This window comes from Nicotiana tomentosiformis, chromosome 2 (assembly GCF_000390325.3).
Source record: "Nicotiana tomentosiformis chromosome 2, ASM39032v3, whole genome shotgun sequence".
Lineage (NCBI taxonomy): Eukaryota > Viridiplantae > Streptophyta > Magnoliopsida > Solanales > Solanaceae > Nicotiana > Nicotiana tomentosiformis.
Window position 1 is genome coordinate 147,420,170 of NC_090813.1, and position 20,873 is coordinate 147,441,042.

At 38.4% G+C, this 20,873-nt stretch overlaps 1 protein-coding gene and 1 long non-coding RNA gene across 3 annotated transcripts in view; one reads left to right on the forward strand and one right to left on the reverse strand.

Moving 5' to 3' along the window:
• Nucleotides 1-16,012, forward strand: part of LOC117281706 (uncharacterized) — a 46,770-nt gene extending 30,758 nt beyond the window's left edge. For both annotated transcript variants that reach the window (XR_011414305.1, XR_011414306.1), the window contains exons 3-4: nucleotides 13,848-13,979; nucleotides 15,876-16,012. This is a non-coding gene — a long non-coding RNA (uncharacterized lncRNA). The remainder of the gene's footprint in view (nucleotides 1-13,847; nucleotides 13,980-15,875) is intronic.
• On the reverse strand, nucleotides 14,088-18,431 carry LOC104114976 (probable LRR receptor-like serine/threonine-protein kinase At3g47570). Its single transcript, XM_009625541.4, has 3 exons — nucleotides 16,788-18,431; nucleotides 14,706-16,694; nucleotides 14,088-14,560 (listed from the first exon to the last, which is right to left on the reverse strand). Exons 1-3 carry the CDS (start codon nucleotides 17,755-17,757, stop codon nucleotides 14,211-14,213), a joined length of 3,309 nt encoding a protein of 1,102 aa, XP_009623836.4. The 5' UTR covers nucleotides 17,758-18,431; the 3' UTR covers nucleotides 14,088-14,210.
• Between the last annotated feature and the right edge of the window lie 2,442 nt (nucleotides 18,432-20,873).

Genomic DNA, 20,873 nt, shown 5'->3' on the forward strand with positions numbered 1-20,873 from the left:
AATGAGCTTGGACTCATGATGATCTACTGAATTCATAGTAATTACACCCAGTGCAGTGACGTTGGAATATGTCAGCATGTAATTTCCACATGTGGGTTATCTCCTGTAAACAGGTTAGCAGTCGCGTGGTGTTGACGAAGCTTCTGCGAAGAATTATACTGGCTACCCGATAAGAGATTTAATATGTAAATGTGGCTACTGGTTCGGAGTGTCTATTAAAGGTTAATAGAAGGATTTCAAAAGGAAAAAATTTTTGGCGAGTTGCGTGTACAGGATCATGTCAACGATGAAGAAAGAATCTCGGTGGATTCCAAAATTTTGTAATTGTAGCTTCAAGCTAAGTAGGAGAGCCCCACCGTCTATGATTGGATTACGTAGTGTTAACTTGTGCGGTTTCTGGTTATCGATGTATTGGTGGGTCATTGCAATTTGGGGAATGTGTGCCATATTTGGCCTTATCAATTCATATTCAGGTTGGTGGGAAGACTCAGAGTTTATGCTTCGTGTAGATGTAATGCACAGGGAAAGTGATACAGTCAGGTGTTTCCTTGAGAAAGTGTCCATGTGCTAGCAGGGCCTTGGAGTTGATCATGTATGGGAACAAGTCAGAGCAAGTGACTCAATAACAGTCCTAGTGGATTCAAAAATTTAAAGTGTGGTTTCTAAGGATCTCGAGTCTATAGTATGGTTGAGTATCAAGCTTTTGCAGCAGAGTATGAAACGGGGCTTGGAGTACTCTACGTTATCTTCAGGTTGTGGTGTAGCATTGGAAAAATGGAAGAAAATAACTTCGGATTCATAAAAGAAGTATCAGAATGGGTGTACCAGTTGAAGATGTAAAAAGTGCGCACAAGGAGGGATATGAGATAATTAGTGGGTTTTGAAATAGCGTGGTCTCGTGAAATAAGGTCACTTGGGATGAGTGCGGATTTGAGTTCGTGATGTAATGAATGGAGCTATTATTATTTCTAAGGCAAGTTGAGAGTAAATTGATAAAATACGGATCAGCTAACAATAGTTGAATCGGCATGATGGTGGCAATGATCAGTTCCTTCAGCGCATAAGAGTTATGCATGTAATTTGTGGCGGTATGTGCGAGGCTTGGCGGCCACCGTAATTGATTTTATTTGGATGAATTCAAGTATTATGACATGTTATGTGTAGAGGGATCCCATAAGAGTTATGATGGTTTAGACCACTACTTGAGGCCGGTAATTTCTACGGATATGGGAATTCAGTCACGTGTTGCAATGGTTCTCTTGAAATGAGTTAAGAAGAAGGTTTCTATATGATGAAGTGTTTACCCTATTAGTGGTTCGGGAGTTATGATGGAATTCTTGTACTCCTGCGCATTGGCGTGGTTAAGTGCACTAAGTAGCATGGGATTCGAAAGTTGAGGATTTAAGATTTCAGTTCGGTGTTGACCAGGATGTCATGAGCTCGGATGAGCAGGAAAGGGATTTAGATGTTTAAAGTAAGATGGTATTGTTTTTGGCATCATCTAAGGTCGATGTTAGGTGTAAGAGACCTTGTATATTGATTTGTGGATTCTTGATATGCTTTACAACATTAGTGTAACCGGTAGCATGGATGTGCAGACTTGTTACCTGGTGCAAAAGGTTGTGGGAGCATGTCTCACGGCAAGATTGTGTAAGAGTGACATGTAGTCACTTGATTGAGTAAAGATTGAAACCAAGTATGAAGATTGTGGTAATATCGTTGATTTGAGAATTTATGCCTGGAGGGCGCTCTGTTCATTTGGTTGTGGACTGTGGAAATTTGTTCCGATTGTGATGGCTATTCTTGTGTGCTATGGGAAAAGGGGTTATTATGGATCCTTGAAAGGTTATTAGCCTAGCACAGTGCGATCAGAATCGGCTTGAGGTCTGTGGATGGATTTAAATATGAATACAGGCTCTATATCAGGTCGGATGTGTCCATTTCAGCATAAAAGCTCCCTATGGAGGACTATTTGGACGTTGGATGTCGTTTCATCGTCGGTTATTTCATGTAATACTATATTGTGTCGTGTGAGTTATGAAACGACTTGATAAATTTCTTATGTGATGAGGTTTCGCGTAGCGATGTTGTTATGTGAGCAAGATGGCTCTCGAGATTCAGATCATATATCGCACCTTAGTTGTGCTTGAGTTTTGTAGCGTATGGCATTGTCGGTCCTTCCAGGGATGATATTATGCACTGAGCGTGCTTGTGTCCGATATTCGGATATTTTGTAGTAATGAGAATTTTAGCTCGGTAAGTATTTTCTTATTGATTCTTTTTGTGCGGATCGGGTGGCATGCCGCCACGGGTATGTTGTTTGGATCGGGTTGCACGCTGCAACGATATCATGTGTGGATCGGGTTGCATGTCACAACAGTGTGATGTTGAGTATAGTCCCCTATATTCTATTTTGTGTATTTGTGTCCCATTTTCTGAGGAAGGTTCATGACACCTTTTCAGTTGTCTAATTAGTCACGTGGGTTGAATAATCCTTTCCAGAGTTTGATTTTCTTATGTATCGGAATCGAGTCTGTAGCTTATTAGCTCATTGTGGCGTCATATGAGGCTTTTTGATCATGTTTGAGGTGGTTTATTGCCTGATCAGCTTATACTTGGTGAGACGAGATTATTGGATTTGGGATCAGTGCGATCGGATTATATGGAGTGTAATAAAGAGCAAATACCATTATTTGGTTATAATGAGGCAATGGTTCTTGTCAGAAGGAGAAACTCAATAATTGTTGACTCGGCAGTTGATTATGAATTTCTACACATTTCTTCCATCGTGGAAGCATTTCAAGAGTTGGAACAGGACTTATATGTATCATGAGGTGTGTTGTGAACATCATTTTCGTGGAATTTTGGCTATTGTTATCAGAGGATGTTATTATAGTCATATGAATAATGCGGTGCATGGTCTAAACTCAACAAAGGTATCCAATCCTGTATTGGTGCATCGTGTAGTGATTGATACGACATTCATATGTTGGAAACAGACATGGTGGAGAATTCTGGATGTTAGAATTGGGCTTTAAGGCTTATTATCCTAAATAGAGTGGAGAATTTTCAGATTGGCTCAAGTTAATGTGCTCAACTGGGTGTGGTAGCATGGGTAGGTGCACGAGGTGTTAAACAGTGATTTTGGATAACTCTGGAACACTCCTTAGCATGTTCGAGGACGAACGTATATTTAAGTGGGAGAGAATGTAATGACCCAACCGGTCGTTTTGTCTTTTAGAAACCCGTTCCCTTAAATAAAACTTCCCGTATGTGCTTTAAATGATTTATGACTTGTGTGGATGGTTGGTTCGGGATTTGGAAGTATTTGGGTTGAAATCGAAACACTTGGATCAGTGTTTTGATAGTTTCTGTGGATCCGTATCGTGATTTGGAACTTGGGCATATGCCCGGAATCAAATTCCGAGGTCCCTAGCCCGAGTTATGGAATTTTGATGAAAAACATTTAAAGTTTAAGTTCAAATAGTGACCGGATGTCTAATTATGTGCAAACGACTCCGGAATAAAATTTTGATGATTCCAACAGCTCCGTATGGTGATTATGGACTTAGGAGCGTGATCAGAATTTTATTTGGAAGTCCGTAGTGAAATTAGGCTTGAAATGGCTAAATCAAGCATTTAAGTTTGGAAATTTGATCGGGGAGTTGACTTTTTGATACCGGAGTCGGAATCCAGTTCCGAAAATTTTCTTAGCTCTGTTATGTCATTTATGACTTGTGTTTAAAATTTGAGGTCAATCGGAGTTGATTTGATAGGTTTCGACATCAAATGTAGAAGTTGGAAATTTTAAGTTTCATTAATCTTGAATGGGAGCATAATTCGTAGTTTTAGCGTCGTATTATGTGATATGAGATTTCAAATAAGTTCGTATGATATTTTAGGACTTGTTGGTATATTTGGTTGATTTTTCGAGGGCCTCGGGTGAGTTTCGGATGGTTAACGGATCAAAAGTTGGACTTAAAACGGCTGCTGCAATTTTTCCTTTCTATTGGAAATTCTAGCCCAAAATCGAGGCCCAAGATCGAGCTCCCAAGATCGAGGCTGAGCATCGAGGCCAAGGATCGAGGCCGAGGATCGAGGCCGTGGATCGAGGGCTGCCTCGGCAGAATTATAAAAGAGGGCATTCGTCCCATTCGCCATTTTTTAACAAACTGGAGCTTGAGGAAAGGCGATTTTTGATAGATTTTCAAGGAAAAGACATTGGGGTAAGTGATTCTAACTTGTATTTGGTCTATAAACACAAATATATCATTGTTCTCATCATTTAATTAGTGTTTTGAGATTGAAATTTGGAAAAAATTTGAAAATCTCATAGAAACGAATTTTTTAGTTTTCGGTATCGATTTGGAGTCGGATTTGTGTGAAACTGGTATGGTTGGACTCGTAATTGAATGGATTGTCGGATTTCGTAACTTTTGCCAGATTCCGAGATATGGGGCCCATAGACGAATTTTTAATTAATTTCGGGATTTTTATTGAAAATTTAGTATTTTCGTATAGAATTGATTCCTATAAATTTTAATGATTGTATCGAATTATTTTGGCTAGATTCGAGCCAGACATAGTTGGATAATCGAGGAAAGGGTCTACTAGTGGATTAAATTGGAGCAAGATGAGGAAAGTCTCTTGTCTAATCTTGTGAGGGGAAATTACCCCATAGGGATTAAATTGAATAATTGTTGCTAATTGCAGGGGCTACGTACGCACGAGGTGACGAGAGTCCATGCGTAGCTACTATAAATGCTAAAGTCCGGGTAGTTTAGGACTCAAAGCATAAATTACTTGTGTAAATTGTATTCCTTGATTAATTAATATTAATTGATATATATGAAGATATTGTGAATATATATATAGTGAATTGTTAGATAAATATATTAAAGGATGGAAATTTCATACGCTTGATTTTCTGTTTAAATCAATTAATTGTTAAGAGAAATTATTCTTCCTAGTGAATTTTATCTTATAAAAAATATACTCTGATTCCGGAGGTACATAAGAAAATGTCCTCCTTTCTTGTGGAGCGGGCCAAACGCCTCGGCAGGATAGATGCATCTATGGATCGCGCCGCACGTCCCTCGGCAGTGTACACGACACTCTGGATCGGGCCGTACGTTCTCGGCAGAAATCGTGCTTAATAATAATAATAATTACACGATACTTGGACAATTTATTATAGCTTGTAAAGATATTTGATAAATTGGAATTTATTGAAATTGAATTGCAGCTTGTAAAGCTATTTGATAAATTAAAATTTTTATTGAAATTGAAGGATTTAATTAATAGATTAGAAATTATTTGAATTGAAGGAATTTAATTAATATATTGAGAATTTTTGGAATTGAAGGAATTTAATTACTTCTGCTAGTTCAATTAAATTATTGTTAACTCTGTGAATCACGTTGATATAAATATTTCTATTTTCATGATTATTTAATATTATTGACCTGTAGTGAATGTCATAGTCGGCCATCTCGTCTCTACCTCTTCGAGATTAAGCTTGATACTTACTGGGTACACGTTATTTTCGTACTCATACTGCATTTGCTGCACATTTTATTGTGCAGGTACATATATGTATAGCGGCCTTGTGGGCGCAAAGGTGTGGTTAATAATTGTGGGGATATAGGTGAGCTGCATTCTATATTACGATCCGCAGCTAACAGAATCTCTTTCAGAGTTATTATATTTTCCTGTCTAATTTGTATTCTGGACAGATGCTGTATTTTATTTTAATTCCCTAGTAAATGCTCATGCACTTGTGACACTGGATTTTTGGGAATGGTTGTGAATTGTTTAGAAATTTAGCTGCAAAAATATTTATCATTTACTCTATGAGTTTATCTCTACAATTTTATTAAAGAAAATTTTTATTTCAAAAATACTAAAATGGGTAATTAAGTTAATAGATTATGGTTGGCTTGCCTGACAGTGGTGTCTGGCGCCATCACGGCCTTTTTTTGAATTTTGGGTCGTGACAACATGGTGATTATGGTGGAAGCCAGTGTTGAAGACGTACCTGACTTCCAGACATAACTACCACTTGTTCTTGGTAGTTTAGACTTGAGTTTCGTTTATGTATATTTCAAACAGATGTTGTAAATATTATTTCATACCAGCTTTGTTATTAAAATTCCGTTATTTACTGTTATTTGTCTTACATAGCGGGTTGGGTTAGGTGCCACCACGACTAGTTGGATTTTGGGTCGTGACAAGTTGGTATCAGAGCTCTAGGTTCATAGATTCTACGAGTCATGAGCAAGTGTCTAGTAGAGTCTTGCGGGGTCGGTATGATGACGTCTATACTTATCTTCTAGAGGCTACAGGGTATTTAGGATAAACTTCCCATCCTTCTTTCCTTATCATGCGACATTAGTTCAGCTTGAAGTGTATCTTTTTGAATTCCTTCTACTCACCCATATGTTATGTTGAGCGCCCGATATCAGCTGTGCATTAACGACTTGTGATCCCACGGATGAGGTGCGTGATATGTTTTCTATGAAGTGGTAATGGGCCAGTCTGGAGAAATTGAGGCCAGGTTTAGACATTAGCTGGGGCTCGATGGTTTCGGTTATGTGAGTATGTACTTTTTGATTTATATGTCCGATAGTGTCCCTAGAAGTAGGGCTAATGATTCAGTGATTGGTTGGATAGTTATACGATGAGTATGATGTGGCTGCGGGATGTGTTTAGATGGCTTTGATATGACGAGAAGATTTCGCTTGGAATGTGAAAAAGGACTATGGGTGATTGATTTCTCTCTGGATGTGTTGTACAGTCTCGAGATATGTGCGTGTTGAGGGTTCTTTCATGTTGTTCATTTATGGAATGAGTTAGATTCTCATGTCTTGTTGATGAGTTCAGACTCAGGAAGATTAAGTGATTGCATAGAGGATGTGGCCATGGTAGGGCATGGTGAAATTCCAGTTTGAGGCTAAGCAGATGGGTTATCTCCTGCAGGATCACTACTAAAAAATTAAGTTTTAGCGACGGACAAATTTTGTAGCTAAACAGAAAAATCTGCCGCTAATCTCATTTAACAACAGATTAGCAATGGATTATCAAGAAATTCTTCTATCTACGAGCGTTTTAGCAATAGATTAGCGACGACATTCATAGCTAATTCTAGTTTTTTTTGTAGTGGGTGGTCTACGGACGTGTGATCCCTATGATGTTATGTGGAGAGTTTCTTTCTACCAGTGGGTGGTATATATGTTGTAATTTCAATTTGGATAGATTGAAAAAATTGGCTTGACTGTCACGTGGATGAATGTGAGTTTCGCAGATGATTTAAGGTATTGTATGATTAGCGCTACATGAGTTCATGAAGGATTTGGCTAAGTTACGGTGCGAGATTGTGGCATTTATGAAGTAAGGGCATTGTGGGTTATTGGATTTATGTTCTATGGCTTTGAGCCAAGTGGGGGAGTCTGCTACAGACGATCAAATTGCTTAGTTGTATGTTGTATTGGTTTCGGTATGGGGAATAGTAGTGGATCGGTTATGACTTGAAGAGGTTGGTTTTGAGGAAGACTTGAGCAAGAAAATTTTGGGGTGTATGATGTATTACACGTTATGGATATAGGGAAATAATGGAATGCTTTGAGTTTGTTATTCGTGACGGATGTAGTGTGCATATAGTAGAGATTTACTCGGTTGCATTAAGATGGGGTTACTTCTTTGGGGGTTGTTGTGTTAATGGAGCACAGATCGTTTAGCTCGTTTGGGTGGAGCATTTAAGATTAGAATAGGGTGGATAACTCTCGAGAATGGTTCTAATAAGTTCAAGAGTCATATGTGGTATTTAAGGAATTTTCGGATTTGTATATGGCTAAGTTTGAGATTTGCATCAGAGGATGTCGGGACTTGCGGTATTTCTGTATCATTTGTGATTCTACATTTCAGCATTTAAGAGATTAAATAAACAACTTTAGATTCACATAAGGTCACTTCAGAGTGGGTATCTCGGGTACGCTATTTTGAGTATTTAAAAGGGAATACAATGGCTTATGGGCTTTAGGACGACGTGGTTTCATGCTAGGATCTCCTGTGGTGAACATTGAGCTAAGGATCATAGTGTACTGGCAAGGAGAAGTGTTAACTTGAAGACAATTTGGAAGGAACCCGGAGAGGTAGGACAACTTGGTAGTAGGTTGGATCAGTATGGTAATGGATATGATCAGTTCTTTTGGTTCTTAAGATGTAGTGAGGCTTTACAGGTACTTTGTGGCAATTCTCTTGTGCTTGGCAATCTACGAGACTTGGTTGAGTTAGAGGAATTCAGTTCTGATGGCTTGGTTATGTACTAATGGGTTTGAAGATTTCTCAATGATTTCTACCACGACTTGAGATGGGTATTTTCTACCGGTATGAGGAATACGTTATGCGTTGTAATTTTCTCTTGGATGGGATCAAGTGGAAGGCTTCTAGCTGATAGGGTATGTATCCTACTTATGATTCAGAGTTGATAATGAGGTTCTCGTATTTTCACATGATGGCATGATAGATGCGATGCTAGTATGGATGGTCTCAAATATTTAGATGAATGCTAGCAATACTTGGTATTACCTGAGAAGAGTATACAATTCAGAAAGGCGCATTGTCTTTTGACTTGTGGGTGCTTGACTGGTATTATGGTAATCGCCTAGTTGATCAACTGTTGATGTTCAGATTTTGCTATGTGGCACGGAATGATTATGGAAGTAATTCTCATAAGATGATTCTGCATGAGAGATATGTCGGTCATTTGTGTGGTCGAGTCAGGATCAGATATGGAGATTTTTGTATTCTCGTGATTCGGAGACTGGAGTCTTATAGGCAGATTGTTTCTTGGTCGCGGACTGTGAAGATATGGCCAAAGTTAGTCAGCTGGGAGTATTGTTATGGTTACATTATTGTGGACCTTTGGAGGGTTATTTATCTATTTGAGGATTTTCGGAGTTGATTTGGGGACCCATTGGTAGGCTTAGTGAGGATGCGTATTCTACACTAGGTCAAATTTGTTGACTCAACACTGTTATTGTTGAGAGGTATGTCCTTCGGTTAGAGTTGATCTTGTTTATGTTATGATATTTTCTATGTGCTACTCTTCCATGCTATGATGGGTTGTGATCTATTGGTTATTTGCACACATGATGCGTTCTGTTTGAGCCTCGTGGCAAAATTCGAGCGACATGGTTTTCATGGTGTTGAATGGTTGATTGCGCCTTGGTTATGTTCTTACGGGTTATGGTATATTGTTCTATCCGTTCCTCCATGATTAAGGTCATGCACTTCATGTGTTTGTTGTTGATTTGCGTATGGTTGTTGATTTTGAGCATTATGGCTCGAGGCATTTCATGTTGACCGGAGTTTAAATTGGGTCACGCCCTTCAGCGGAGTTATGTTGGGATATGATCCTTTATGTTGATTTTGTATTTTTTGGTTCTCCATGTGTGTTGGGTTTATAGCATTGCGCTTATGGTGGTACTTGTTGAGCTTGCGGAACGGTTCTCTCATTTGAGTCATTTTTCCATTTTGGGTACATTTGAATTGTTTCTTTTTAGTGCACGATTTGTGGATTTAGGTTGTATTGGTGTGTCATGTCAGTAGAGTAGCTGTATTTGATGAGATGAGGTCATTGGACCTAGAATGGGTGCTATCGGATTTGATTTACGTTATATTTGGAAGAATCATGTCATTAGTCAACTTAGAATTTGGCCATTGTTCTTATCGGACGAGAGAACTCCATGACTGTTCATATGATGAGTGATTATGAGTTTCTGCATGTTTCTTTCATCATTGGCAGTGTACGAAGTTTTAGAACAAGGTTTTATTTGATATGAAGTTTGTTACCGGTACCAGATTTGTTAATGAGCAGTTATTGTTGTTGGAAGATATTGCAATGAGTATCTGAATTATAGGGTATATCATGTGATTACATCTTGGATTACGGTTATGGCTTGATACAGTTTGTTTAGACTTATACAGTGTATAGATGCGAGAATCGGGTCTTGTAATGGATTCCGAATGTTAGAAATTTGGTTCCAAGGCTTATGGACTAAGGTTGAAGGAAAAATCTTTAGTTATGTGGAGTTGACAGACTTATGTTGATTGGAGTGACGTGGGATTACTCTCGGGTATGTGCATGGTGAGTTTACATAGTGATTTGATGGCTTTGGAATGACTCTTGGCACGTTCGAGGATGAACGTATGTTTAAGTGGGAGAGAATGTGACGACCCGACCGGTCAGTTTGAGCATTTGCATTCCGTTTGATGGTTCAAGGGCATGAGTAGCTTCGTATGATGTATTATGACTTGCGTGTATTGTCGGTCTTGGTTTTCGGGTATTCGAAATTAATTTGGAAGAATGATCCTTATTTTAGAAGCTTTAAGTTGGAAGAGTTGACCAAGTTTGACTATTGTGTATTTGACCCCAGATCTTAGTTTTGATAGTTCCGTTAGGTTCGGATGGTGATTTTGGACTTGGGCGTTTTTCCGAATTTGCATTTGGAGGCTTCTAGAAGGTTTTGGCCATAATTGGCAAAAGTTGGCAATTTGAAGGTTTAGAAAGTTCATAGGTTTTACCGAGAGTTGACTTCGGTGTTATCGGGTTCAAATTATTGTCCCGGCAGTTGGAATATGTCTGTTATTTCATTTGGAACTTTTATGCAAAATTGAGGTCATTCCGAGATGATTTAATATGGTTCTACACGAGTTTTGGAAGTTAAAAGTTTAAAAGTTCATTAAGTTCGATTTGATGTGCGATTCATGATTTTGATGTTATTGTGTGTGATTTGAGGCCTTGAGTAGGCCCGCTTTATATTTTGGGATTTGTTAGCATGTTTGGACGGGGTCCCGAGGGGCTCGGGTGTGTTTCAGATGAGTTTCGCATTAATTTGGTCATGTTGGTAGTTCAGGTGCTGGTTCTTCGCAACTATGCATATTTGGCCGCAGGTGCGGACTCGCTTATGCGATAGAGTGATTTCTTCTGCGAAATGGAGGTGTCCAAGTAAGTTCCGCTTTTGTGAAGGATTTAGCGCATATGCGGAAGTGCTTCTGCGAGGTTTGGGTCGCTTCTGTGAGAATGGAGCATGAGCTGGGTGTCCGCTTCTATGGTTGCACATGCGCTTTTGCAGAGTCACAGGTGCGGAAGCTTTTGTCGCAGGTGCGGTCTTGGTCTTTTAAGCTTTAGTCACAAATGCGATAATTTTGCTTGCAAATGCAAGGCCGCATGTGCGGTATTTTGTCTGCAAATGTGGAAGTGTTGAGCATGAGCATATATATCGAGGTTTAGGTTTATTTTATCACAACTTGAGATTTGGAGCTCGATTTTGGGCGATTTTGGAGAAGAGTTTAACCACATGGATTGGGGTAAGTATTTTTGACTCAGATTTGATTATATTTTATGATCCTATATTCGATTTTGGCATTTATTGATGATTTCAAAAGAGAAATTTGGGTGGGGGTTTGTCTAAACTTTCCTAAAGTGAATATTTGGGATTTGAATATTGATTCGGAGTTGGATTTGAATGAAATTAGTATGATTGGACTCGTAATTGAATGGGTTATCCGAATTTGTGAGTTTTTTTGGGTTCCGAGGTGCCGGCCCGTGTTTGACTTTTTGGTTGACTTTGAGTATTTGATTAAAGATTCTACCTTTATCGTTTGGGTTTGCTTTCTAAGGAATTATTTGATGTTTTTGAGTTGCTTTTGATTAGTTTCGAGTCGTTCGGAGGTTGATACGTGCGGGATGGAATTTCTAGAGTGTTGTTTGGCTTGATCGGTATTATTTTTTCTTGCTTGAGGTAAGTATCCTATCTAAACTTGATTGAGGCATTAGTTGCCTGAATTATTTGTGATAGCTATGTGCTATGGTTGCGCATATGTGTGGGGTGTGAGCCCATGTACGAGTACCGGGGTATTCACTCATGCTCGGGGTAGTGCTTAGGCTTTGGTATGCCTAGAAATGACTGCTAAGGTTTGAGCCATAATGTTTCTCATATTTGTAACCTTGTTGTGAACTATTTGAGCCATGTTAGAGGTCACATAGAGGCTAATTCCCTGAATAAACTTGATAATTGCTATTTCTGTGATGAAATTGCCGATTTGAGTTATGATAGCACACATTGCACATGCCTCCACTTTAGTATGTCATTTATATCAGTCCAAGAGCATGAGATCTGTTATTCATTCATCATATACATGTATACTTGTACATCTGCTTCTATGTAATATGATTTTGACTGGATGCCTGTGAACACGCTAGGCGGCTTATATTGTTATGCCCGAGACTACGCCGGGCGGATTGTGATATTGTGCATGTGACCACACCGGGCAGATTGTGATATTGTGCATGTGACTAAGCCAGGCGGATTGTGATATTGTGCATGTGACCACACCAGGCGGATTGCAATATTGTACTTGAGAGCACGCCAGACGGATTGTGATATTGTACATTTGACCATGCCAGGCAGATTGTGATATTGAGCCTGTGACCACGCCACATGGATTGTGATTATTAGTCTATGAGTTATCCGTACAACACGTGAATTGTCCGTGCAGTTGTTATATTATTAGCACGTGAGTTGTCTGTGCAGCACGAGAGTTGTCCATGCAGATCTAGTTATTGATATTATTGTCACGTGAGTTGTCCGTGCAGCACGTGAGTTATCCGTTCAGCAAGTGAGTTGTCCGTACAGCGTGTGAATACGGATCCATCCTCCTAGGGTCACCCTCTCATGTTTCTCTCTTGATGGTGTACACGCGGATTGTGAGAAATTGACAGGTTTTTGGTTGATGTGAGCTCTGGGAGAGCTGGTCATTGTTATTTGGATCGGGTTGCACACTACAACAGGCGTTATTGGCTTATGGGTAATTGGATCGGGTTGCGCGCCTCAACAGACTGATATTGGGTTATTGTATTTCATCTTTACTTGCAATTTTCTTGACTGTTTACGTGATTTAGTTGTATATCTTCTTTATATGCTGGATTGTTGACTGAGTAGAGGCGCGTTGGTGGGAAAGTTGCGTTGTTTACGTGATATTGACTGGCTTATGGGTAATTGCATTTTTTATTATAGGAAAGAATAATCGTTTTTTTACCTGTGATTTCCTGATTGATTATATATATGTTCTATACTTGTTGGAAATGTATGAATTTTATAGCGAGTATCATTTATAATTCTTGTTTCTATCATCTCGCCCCGGTTAGTTAGGATGCTTATTGAGTACATGAGGTCGGTTGTACTCATACTACATTTCTCTACTTTTTAACTCTTATCATTATCATTAAATTGTGTCTATTGTCATTTGGCTTAGCTAGCGGGTTTGGTTAGGTGCCATCACGACTAGTTGGATTTTGGGTCGTGACAGAAATGCGAGATATTTTGAAGGAAAAGTCAGCTCCGTCTAGAAAATCAAGCTAAATTGTATACTTTAATTTTTATTTTGGTGTAAAGAGGACTTCCAATTGATGGAAAACAGTGTTAGATACTTTTGCTATTTGGACTATCGTATGTTTTAAAGCACAGCCTTAGTGCTGGATTAAAAAAACGGTTATTCTTTCCTATAATAAAAAATGCAATTTTATATGAGACATGTTATGTTTTGTTTTCTTTTTACAAATATTCGTGAAATCTCACTAGTTGAATAATGGTTGAGAGATTGACTGAAGGAGTAACTTGACAGCTGTAGCCTAGTAATAAAGAAATTTTGCCGATTCCTTTAGCTCAGCATTGCTCTAAATAAAGTGATAATGATGATTATGAAGTGTTTTATGGGTAAAATTCATAGTTCAGTGGATGTTGTGAATATAACTTTTATGATCCCCTTTGCCTTGTATATTGCAGGTATGGTGGAAGCTATGTTGACTCTGGCATCATAGTGTTGAATTCATTGTCATCACTTAATAATACTGTTGCATGTGAGAATGACCTATGTGGAACTGTGAATGGTGATGTAATGGCATTTAGAAAGCACAGGTAATTATTTCTACGCCTGTAACTTCACATAATTTATCCTCTTCTCTCACTCAATATAAAATCTCATTTTAGACTTTCATATATCATAAAAACTATATATATTAAGAAACGAGTTGCTTCATACAATCCAAGATTCAGAGAATTTAAGTACTTGTGCAAAATTGAAAGCTTAATGCATCTGAAATATATAATCAAGCAACAATCGTACATGAGCAGATGGTTTGTTTCCACCTAGTGACGATTACTGACAAATTGAAGCCTAATTTTTCTAAGTGCTGAGAGAGCATCTTCCATGCTAATTCTTGCATCAGGTTTCACTAAGGTGCAGCTCAAGGCTAATTCCATGATAGATAACATACACTGCATCTTTGTGTCGTTTTTTTCATTCCCTGCCTGTACCAAATTAGCATCCACCACCTTATGAATTCCATTTGGAAAAGAATCACTAACCCAGCATCGTATGCTCAAGTCTCCAGTAAATGCTTCATCACTTGGTCTCATTCTTGTAAGCGTCTCCATCATCAAAATGCCAAAACTATAAACATCGCAGCTTGTGGATACTATTCCATCTTGTCCATACTCTGCAATCATGGTCAAAAATGATAAGAAAAGCTTCCTAGTTATGGAGGAATATGCTAAAGCTTTGAGTATCAAACTATTTCCCAGGGGAGAAAACTATTTTGGGTATTCTAAGGATATAAAGAAACTTTTAAAAAGTTCTATTACCTGGAGCAATGTATCCAATGGTTGCAATAGTCCTTGTTTGGACAAAAGTCTCCCCTGCACCTAGCAATTTGGCAATGCCAAAATCACTGACATGGCCAATCATGTCTTGATCTAGCAAGACATTGCTTGGCTTCAAGTCACAATGCACCACAGGTGTTGAATAGCCATTGTGGAGATAGTCTAATGCTGCAGCCACATCTATCATTATATTCAATCTCTGTAATAAGTCCAAGAATAAGTTGTGAGAGTATAACCATTTATCAAGTGTCCCATTGGGCATGTATTCCAAAATTAGGGCTTTGAAATCAAGGTTGGAGCAGCTGGTGATGACTTTGGCCAGATTTCTGTGGCGAAGGTTCCGAAGCATCTCACATTCTGTGTCAAAACTTTTGAATGCACCCTCCAATTGCACTTTGAATACCTTTGCTGCCAAAAGAGTACCATCCTTAAGTGTCCCTTTGTAGACCATGCTGAAACTCCCAATACCAAGCAAGTTGCTTTCATTAAATCCTTCAGTTGCTTGTTCAAGTTCATAATAGGAAATTCTTTCATGTCCTTTAAATTTCACCAGAGACGAATCTGCTTGACTTGCATTCTTCTTCATCTTTCGCAACCTCAAAAATACATAAAAGAGGGCTAATGCAAGAAATACTAGACCCACTCCCAAAACGACAGACAAAACCAAAATTTTCTTTTTCCTCTTGGGAGATTTGGTGACACATGGTGGCACGTGAAATTTAGAGTCACCGCAAAGTGCATCATTGGGCAAGAAAGATTGACTTGTGGCATTTGCAAAAGGACCACCAGTGGGAATTTCTCCACTGAGTTTATTGAATGAGAAGTTCAGGTACTTGAGATACACAAGAGCTTCTAATGACTTTGGTATTTCACCAGTAAGATTGTTATAGCAAAAGTCCAAGAATTCCAAGGCCAACATTCTTCCAAATGAATTTGGAATAGGCCCATATAATCTATTATGTGCTAGAGAAAGTTTGATCAATCTATCCAGACCCACTAGAGTGTTAGGGATCTCACCAGAAAAATTATTTTTGGATAGATCAATGAGTGTTGCAGCCTTTATATTTCCAACCTCCAGAGGAATTTTTCCACTTAATAAATTGGATGTAACGTTGAATTCTACGAGATCTTGAAGGCTTCCTAAACTTGCAGGTAATGTTGAATTCAGCCTGTTATAAGCTAGATAAAGATTCCTCAAACTGGTAATGTTCCCTAAGCATGGAGGCACTGAACCAGAAAGCTGGTTTTCCGACAAGTCTAATGCACCGAGATTCTTTAAAGTGCAAATAACATCTGGTATGGTTCCTTCTATCTTGTTTCTTTGTAGGTAAAGTTGTTGAAGATTCAACATGCGTTGGATAGTTTTTGGAATATGTCCAGTCAACTCATTGTTAAGCATATTCATCCTTGTCACTCCAGTAAGATTACCAATTTCTTCAGGAATAATTCCCTTTAGTTTACAAGCATAGCTTTCAAAAATGTGCAGAGAGTCAGAGAAATTTCCAACAGATGTAGGAAAAAACCCATGCAGGGGATTCTCAGATAAACCTATTACTCTTAGTTTTCTACAGTTTGTCAACGATGTCAAGAAGCTCAATGTTGAATCACTATAAAAATTATTATACTGCAAGTTCAAAAACTCAAGATGTTCTAAGTTACCAAGTGATTTAAGAATTGGACCTGTGAAACTGTTGGCACTGAGATCAAGTTTTCTGAGTCTTGAAGAATTTGAGATAGAAGCAGGAATAAAACCACTCAGATTATTCAATGCACAATTGAATTCTACAAGGCTGGGCATTCTATGGCCTAAATCTGAAGGTAGAGTACCTAAAAGCCTGTTTCCGTCAAATGATAGGTACTGAATTGCTGACATGTTGAAAATGCTTGTAGGGATGGAACCAATAAACTCATTCCCGAATAATCCCAGCAACTGTAGTTTCTTAAGATTACCTAGCTCCACTGGTATCTCTCCTATCAAGTGATCGAGGGAAATATATGAGTACCAGGGAGAAAAGGAGAACATTATGTTTAAGATTTATTATAAGGAAATATCATATTAATTACCTTCCAAATGCATATCTCCAAGATATAATTCCATAAGAGCTGTTAAGTTGGCTATCTCTTTTGGCACAGTTCCAATGAAATCATTGCCAGACAATGACAACATCTGAAGCTTTCTGCATTTTTCTAAGTTTGGTGGAATAGTGCCATCTAGATAGTTGTACGAGATGCCAAATTTTTCCAAGTTTGGAAGGTGGTCACATATCGTTGTTGGAAGCTTACCAGTAAGATTGTTGTAGGTGAGACCAATCTTTTGCATTGGTGTAATGTTATAGATTGATGGCGGTATAGAGCCAGTGAGCCGGTTGAATTGCAGGTCTATGAAAGTCATATGACGAAGATCACGGAGTTCTCGAGGGATCACTCCTTCGAGAAAGTTTTCCTTTAGTGTCAACACCTCCAGTTTTGTTACATTGGAAAGGGAAGATGGAATTTTCCCCGAAAATTGGTTGCTCGAAAGGTACATGTATCGGATGTTAGATAACAAACTTAAAAATGGTGGGACGCCACCAGTGAAGTTATTGATTGTGACATCAATCAGTTTCAACCTCTGCAAATGAGCCAATTCTTCTGGCAACTCCCCATGGAAAGTGTTGTTACTGATGTCGAGGAAAACAAGAAATGAGAGGTTTCCTAGATGCGGAGGAATGGTACCATGAAGTTGCATGCTAGAAATGTCTAAAGCTGTGACTCGATGGTGGCGAGAGCTGCAAGTGATGCCAATCCAGCTACAAACTGGGCTGGAAGAAGACCAGTTGCTTTGTAACAAGTTGTTAAGATCAGAAGAAATGTGAGATTTCAAGGCAAGAAGAGCTGCTTCATCAGTGTTAATGTTGGGTACAGTAGCCACTGAAGTATGGTGATGAAACAGAATGAGAACTGCAAGAGCAAACAGGAAATCGAAACTTCTGCCCATAACTATAACATGCATGTTTCTGTTTTTCCTAAAACAAGAATGGATATGGAAAATCATTAATCTTAGATTGTCTATTTATGGAAGTGGGCATTGGCCACGCTACAGGCACAGTTCTCTTTTGCCTTAATGAGATGTGCCAAAACGTCAACCCGGATGCCCTTTCTTTCTCTACGGCATTAAATTTATAAGTTGACTATTTAATGATTTCAAACTCATGATTAAGACTTAAGAGTGTCAATTATGAGCAGAGGTGGCAGAATGGGTAAAAGAAAATAGTTATCCAATCATATTATCCATTAAAAATGGGTTGGATGATAGAACTTTTTAAAAATGGATTGAGTATGAATAAGAACTATATTATCCACTTAGAAAATGGTTAACCAATGGATAACTAATGTGTTTAACTTTTACATTTATAAAGCCTCAAATTAGGGTTTCTCAAGTTTGGGAGACTAGGAATTCCCCCTCAAGTGATCATATTCAAGAAGCCATGGATAATATGGATATCCATATTATCCGCCGAATAACTCCTTTTTTATCCGTCTCAAATACGGATCGGATCGAATAATTTATCCATTTTTTGAATTATCCGTTTTTAACCCGCGAATATCCGGCACGACCCGCCCATTTGCCACCCCTAATTATGTGTATTACAAGTTGTATTAGTGAAAGTCAGTCAATTTGTACTGCGTGGGGCTGCTGATTGTTGAGGACTAGTAAGCTACAATATGGCATTGAACGACCCATATCATTTGTGCAACAACCTAGTAGTCATTACAACGTATAGCAAACTAATACGTGTACAACTTATTGTGCAAAAGAAGATAAAAGAGGAAAAAGATGGGATGATTTTGACAAATAGCCACTTTTAAGGCTGCTAATGTAGAATATAACCCACATTTGTACACTAACTGAAAAAATAGTCACAATTAAAAAGTAACAGACACCCGCTTCTTTTTCATCGTCTCCGCTTCTTCTGCGCACTGTTAAATTTGATGGCACTACCAAGCTACACCAGATAACTATGGAGAGTTTCCTGTGAAGTTTTCCTTTCTTTACCTAGTTCTAAAAGGGGAAAAAATTAAAGGAGAAGTAGGGGTGGTGGGAAATGGTGTGGACTGTTTATGATTGCAACTCAGTTAATCACTTTGTATTTGTTTGGTTTGCATCAAACTTGCAAACCATCTTTCCAATTGTTGAATAGCTTGGTTATTTATGAAAGTACAAGGGGGAGGAGGGGGATGAATTGTAGCCAATTAAAATCTTGGTTGACTAAGTGTGAGTTTAGTCGACTAGGTTTTGTATAGTGAACAATTTCAGTAGGAATGAAATAAACAAACGGAAAGGTTAAAAAAGGCACAACAGTTTTGATACTGGTTACCTACGTCCAGTTCCCTTGGGTCACAAGGGTTCTCTTAGATCTTTGGATTACAATAGTGATGGTTTTAGTACGTTCACCATCAACGATATTCAGCAATAATGTTGACACAACTCTCTTTTTGTGTTCTAACTCTTTCTATCTTTTGTGACAGTTGTAGACTCAAGAATACAGTGTTTGTACTAAGAACTAGAAAGGCTTAGAGAACAGTTTGTGTAGTTGCGTGAATCTTCTTCTTGAGATTGCCTGTCTTCTTATAGGAGAGTTTGAATAGTCGTTGCAGATTGATCTTTGATTGAGGCACAGAATCCTCTAAGAGATTTGACCCAAGGGGTGCCTCTGAATCCTGCACGTAAGATGGGTTGCATTCGTTTACATCCTTTCCCTTTCATATCCAAATTTCGGGGAGTGATTTGTGGCTTCGATTTGGTTGATCAATATTCTGATTCTAATTTAGTCCTTGAAGTATGGCCTGATATTCTCTAGCAGCTGCACTTGATATGTTTCCTTGTTGAGACAGCCTAGATATCCTTTGATTGAGACTAAAACGTTTGGACTTATTTTGTTTCCTTTTTTACGGCTTTGACTTCCTTTGATTTAGCATTGTTCATGTTGCCTTTGATCTCGTTTCCATTCTGATATCCTTGTCTTTGAACTTTCCTTGACGATTAGATTTGCACTATTGTTGTCATTGAAACTTAGATGTAACAATTTACACATTAGTCTTCAAAATATATGAGCATCTGAAACAAACTACACATAGAAAATTCTTACAAAGCATTTAACGATTGTAAGAAAATTGCAACAGAAAGCTAAGAAGAAATAGGATAGGTAATCAGAAAGAGATGAGAACTAGACAGAATAGGGGATGAGATACATACTTAGAAGATAGGTGAGAAACAGAGACTTGAGTCGAAGGTGTAACATAATTCGCATCCTTCCTTCTTTTTAACTCTTAGTCCTTTTTAACCACTTGCTAATTGGGTATGGATCCCAAATAAAACTCTCTAATAATTTACTTGACCCAATAATCCCAATTGACCCAATCTCATTCATCTCTTCTAGTCCATAGGCTCTTACGGAGTCAGCTTGGTTCACACAACATATGAGACGAAAACTACTGTACTAGTCAGCTGGATATATGTCCTAAAGTTCTGTCCGGTAAGAATCCGGACCTCGTCCTAGAGTTTACTTGTATAAGTTTCGAAATCCATGACACTATATTGGCGAGATGGTTTTGCTTTTTTCTAAAACAAGAATGGAGATGTCACAACATTGATCTTAGTCTATAGGGATGGCAATGATACAGTGTGAATGCAGGGTGGTGCGGCTTTGAACATGTGCATGTTGCGGGTTTCGGGCGGGGGCAAGTTCAAATCCCGACACAAAATTAAGAAAGAGATGAATCTATTCAACACAAATCCTATTGTTGTATTGGTGAAAAATCTTTTTGCTGGCCATTTTAAAATCAACGCCATCCCCTCGAACACACCCCCTACCCCCGAGAGAGAAAAAAGTAGTTAACTAAGCAGATGAAATGACAAGTATGCTTTGATAGTTGAACAAGGAAGTGCCAACAATTTCTTCTAAAAGAAGTTCTTTTGATTTGTTTCGTCTATGTAATTCATCTAGATTAATTATTGTCAATTTTTTTCTATCTCTGTTAAAGTCCTAATAGCTCAAAAGTATATTCTTCAGCAAGACATATGATTGAAGCAACCGAAATGCCTCTAGTCTTAGGTTAAATTCCCAGATTTGAAATCCCAAAAGAAACATTCATATTGATAATAGATAC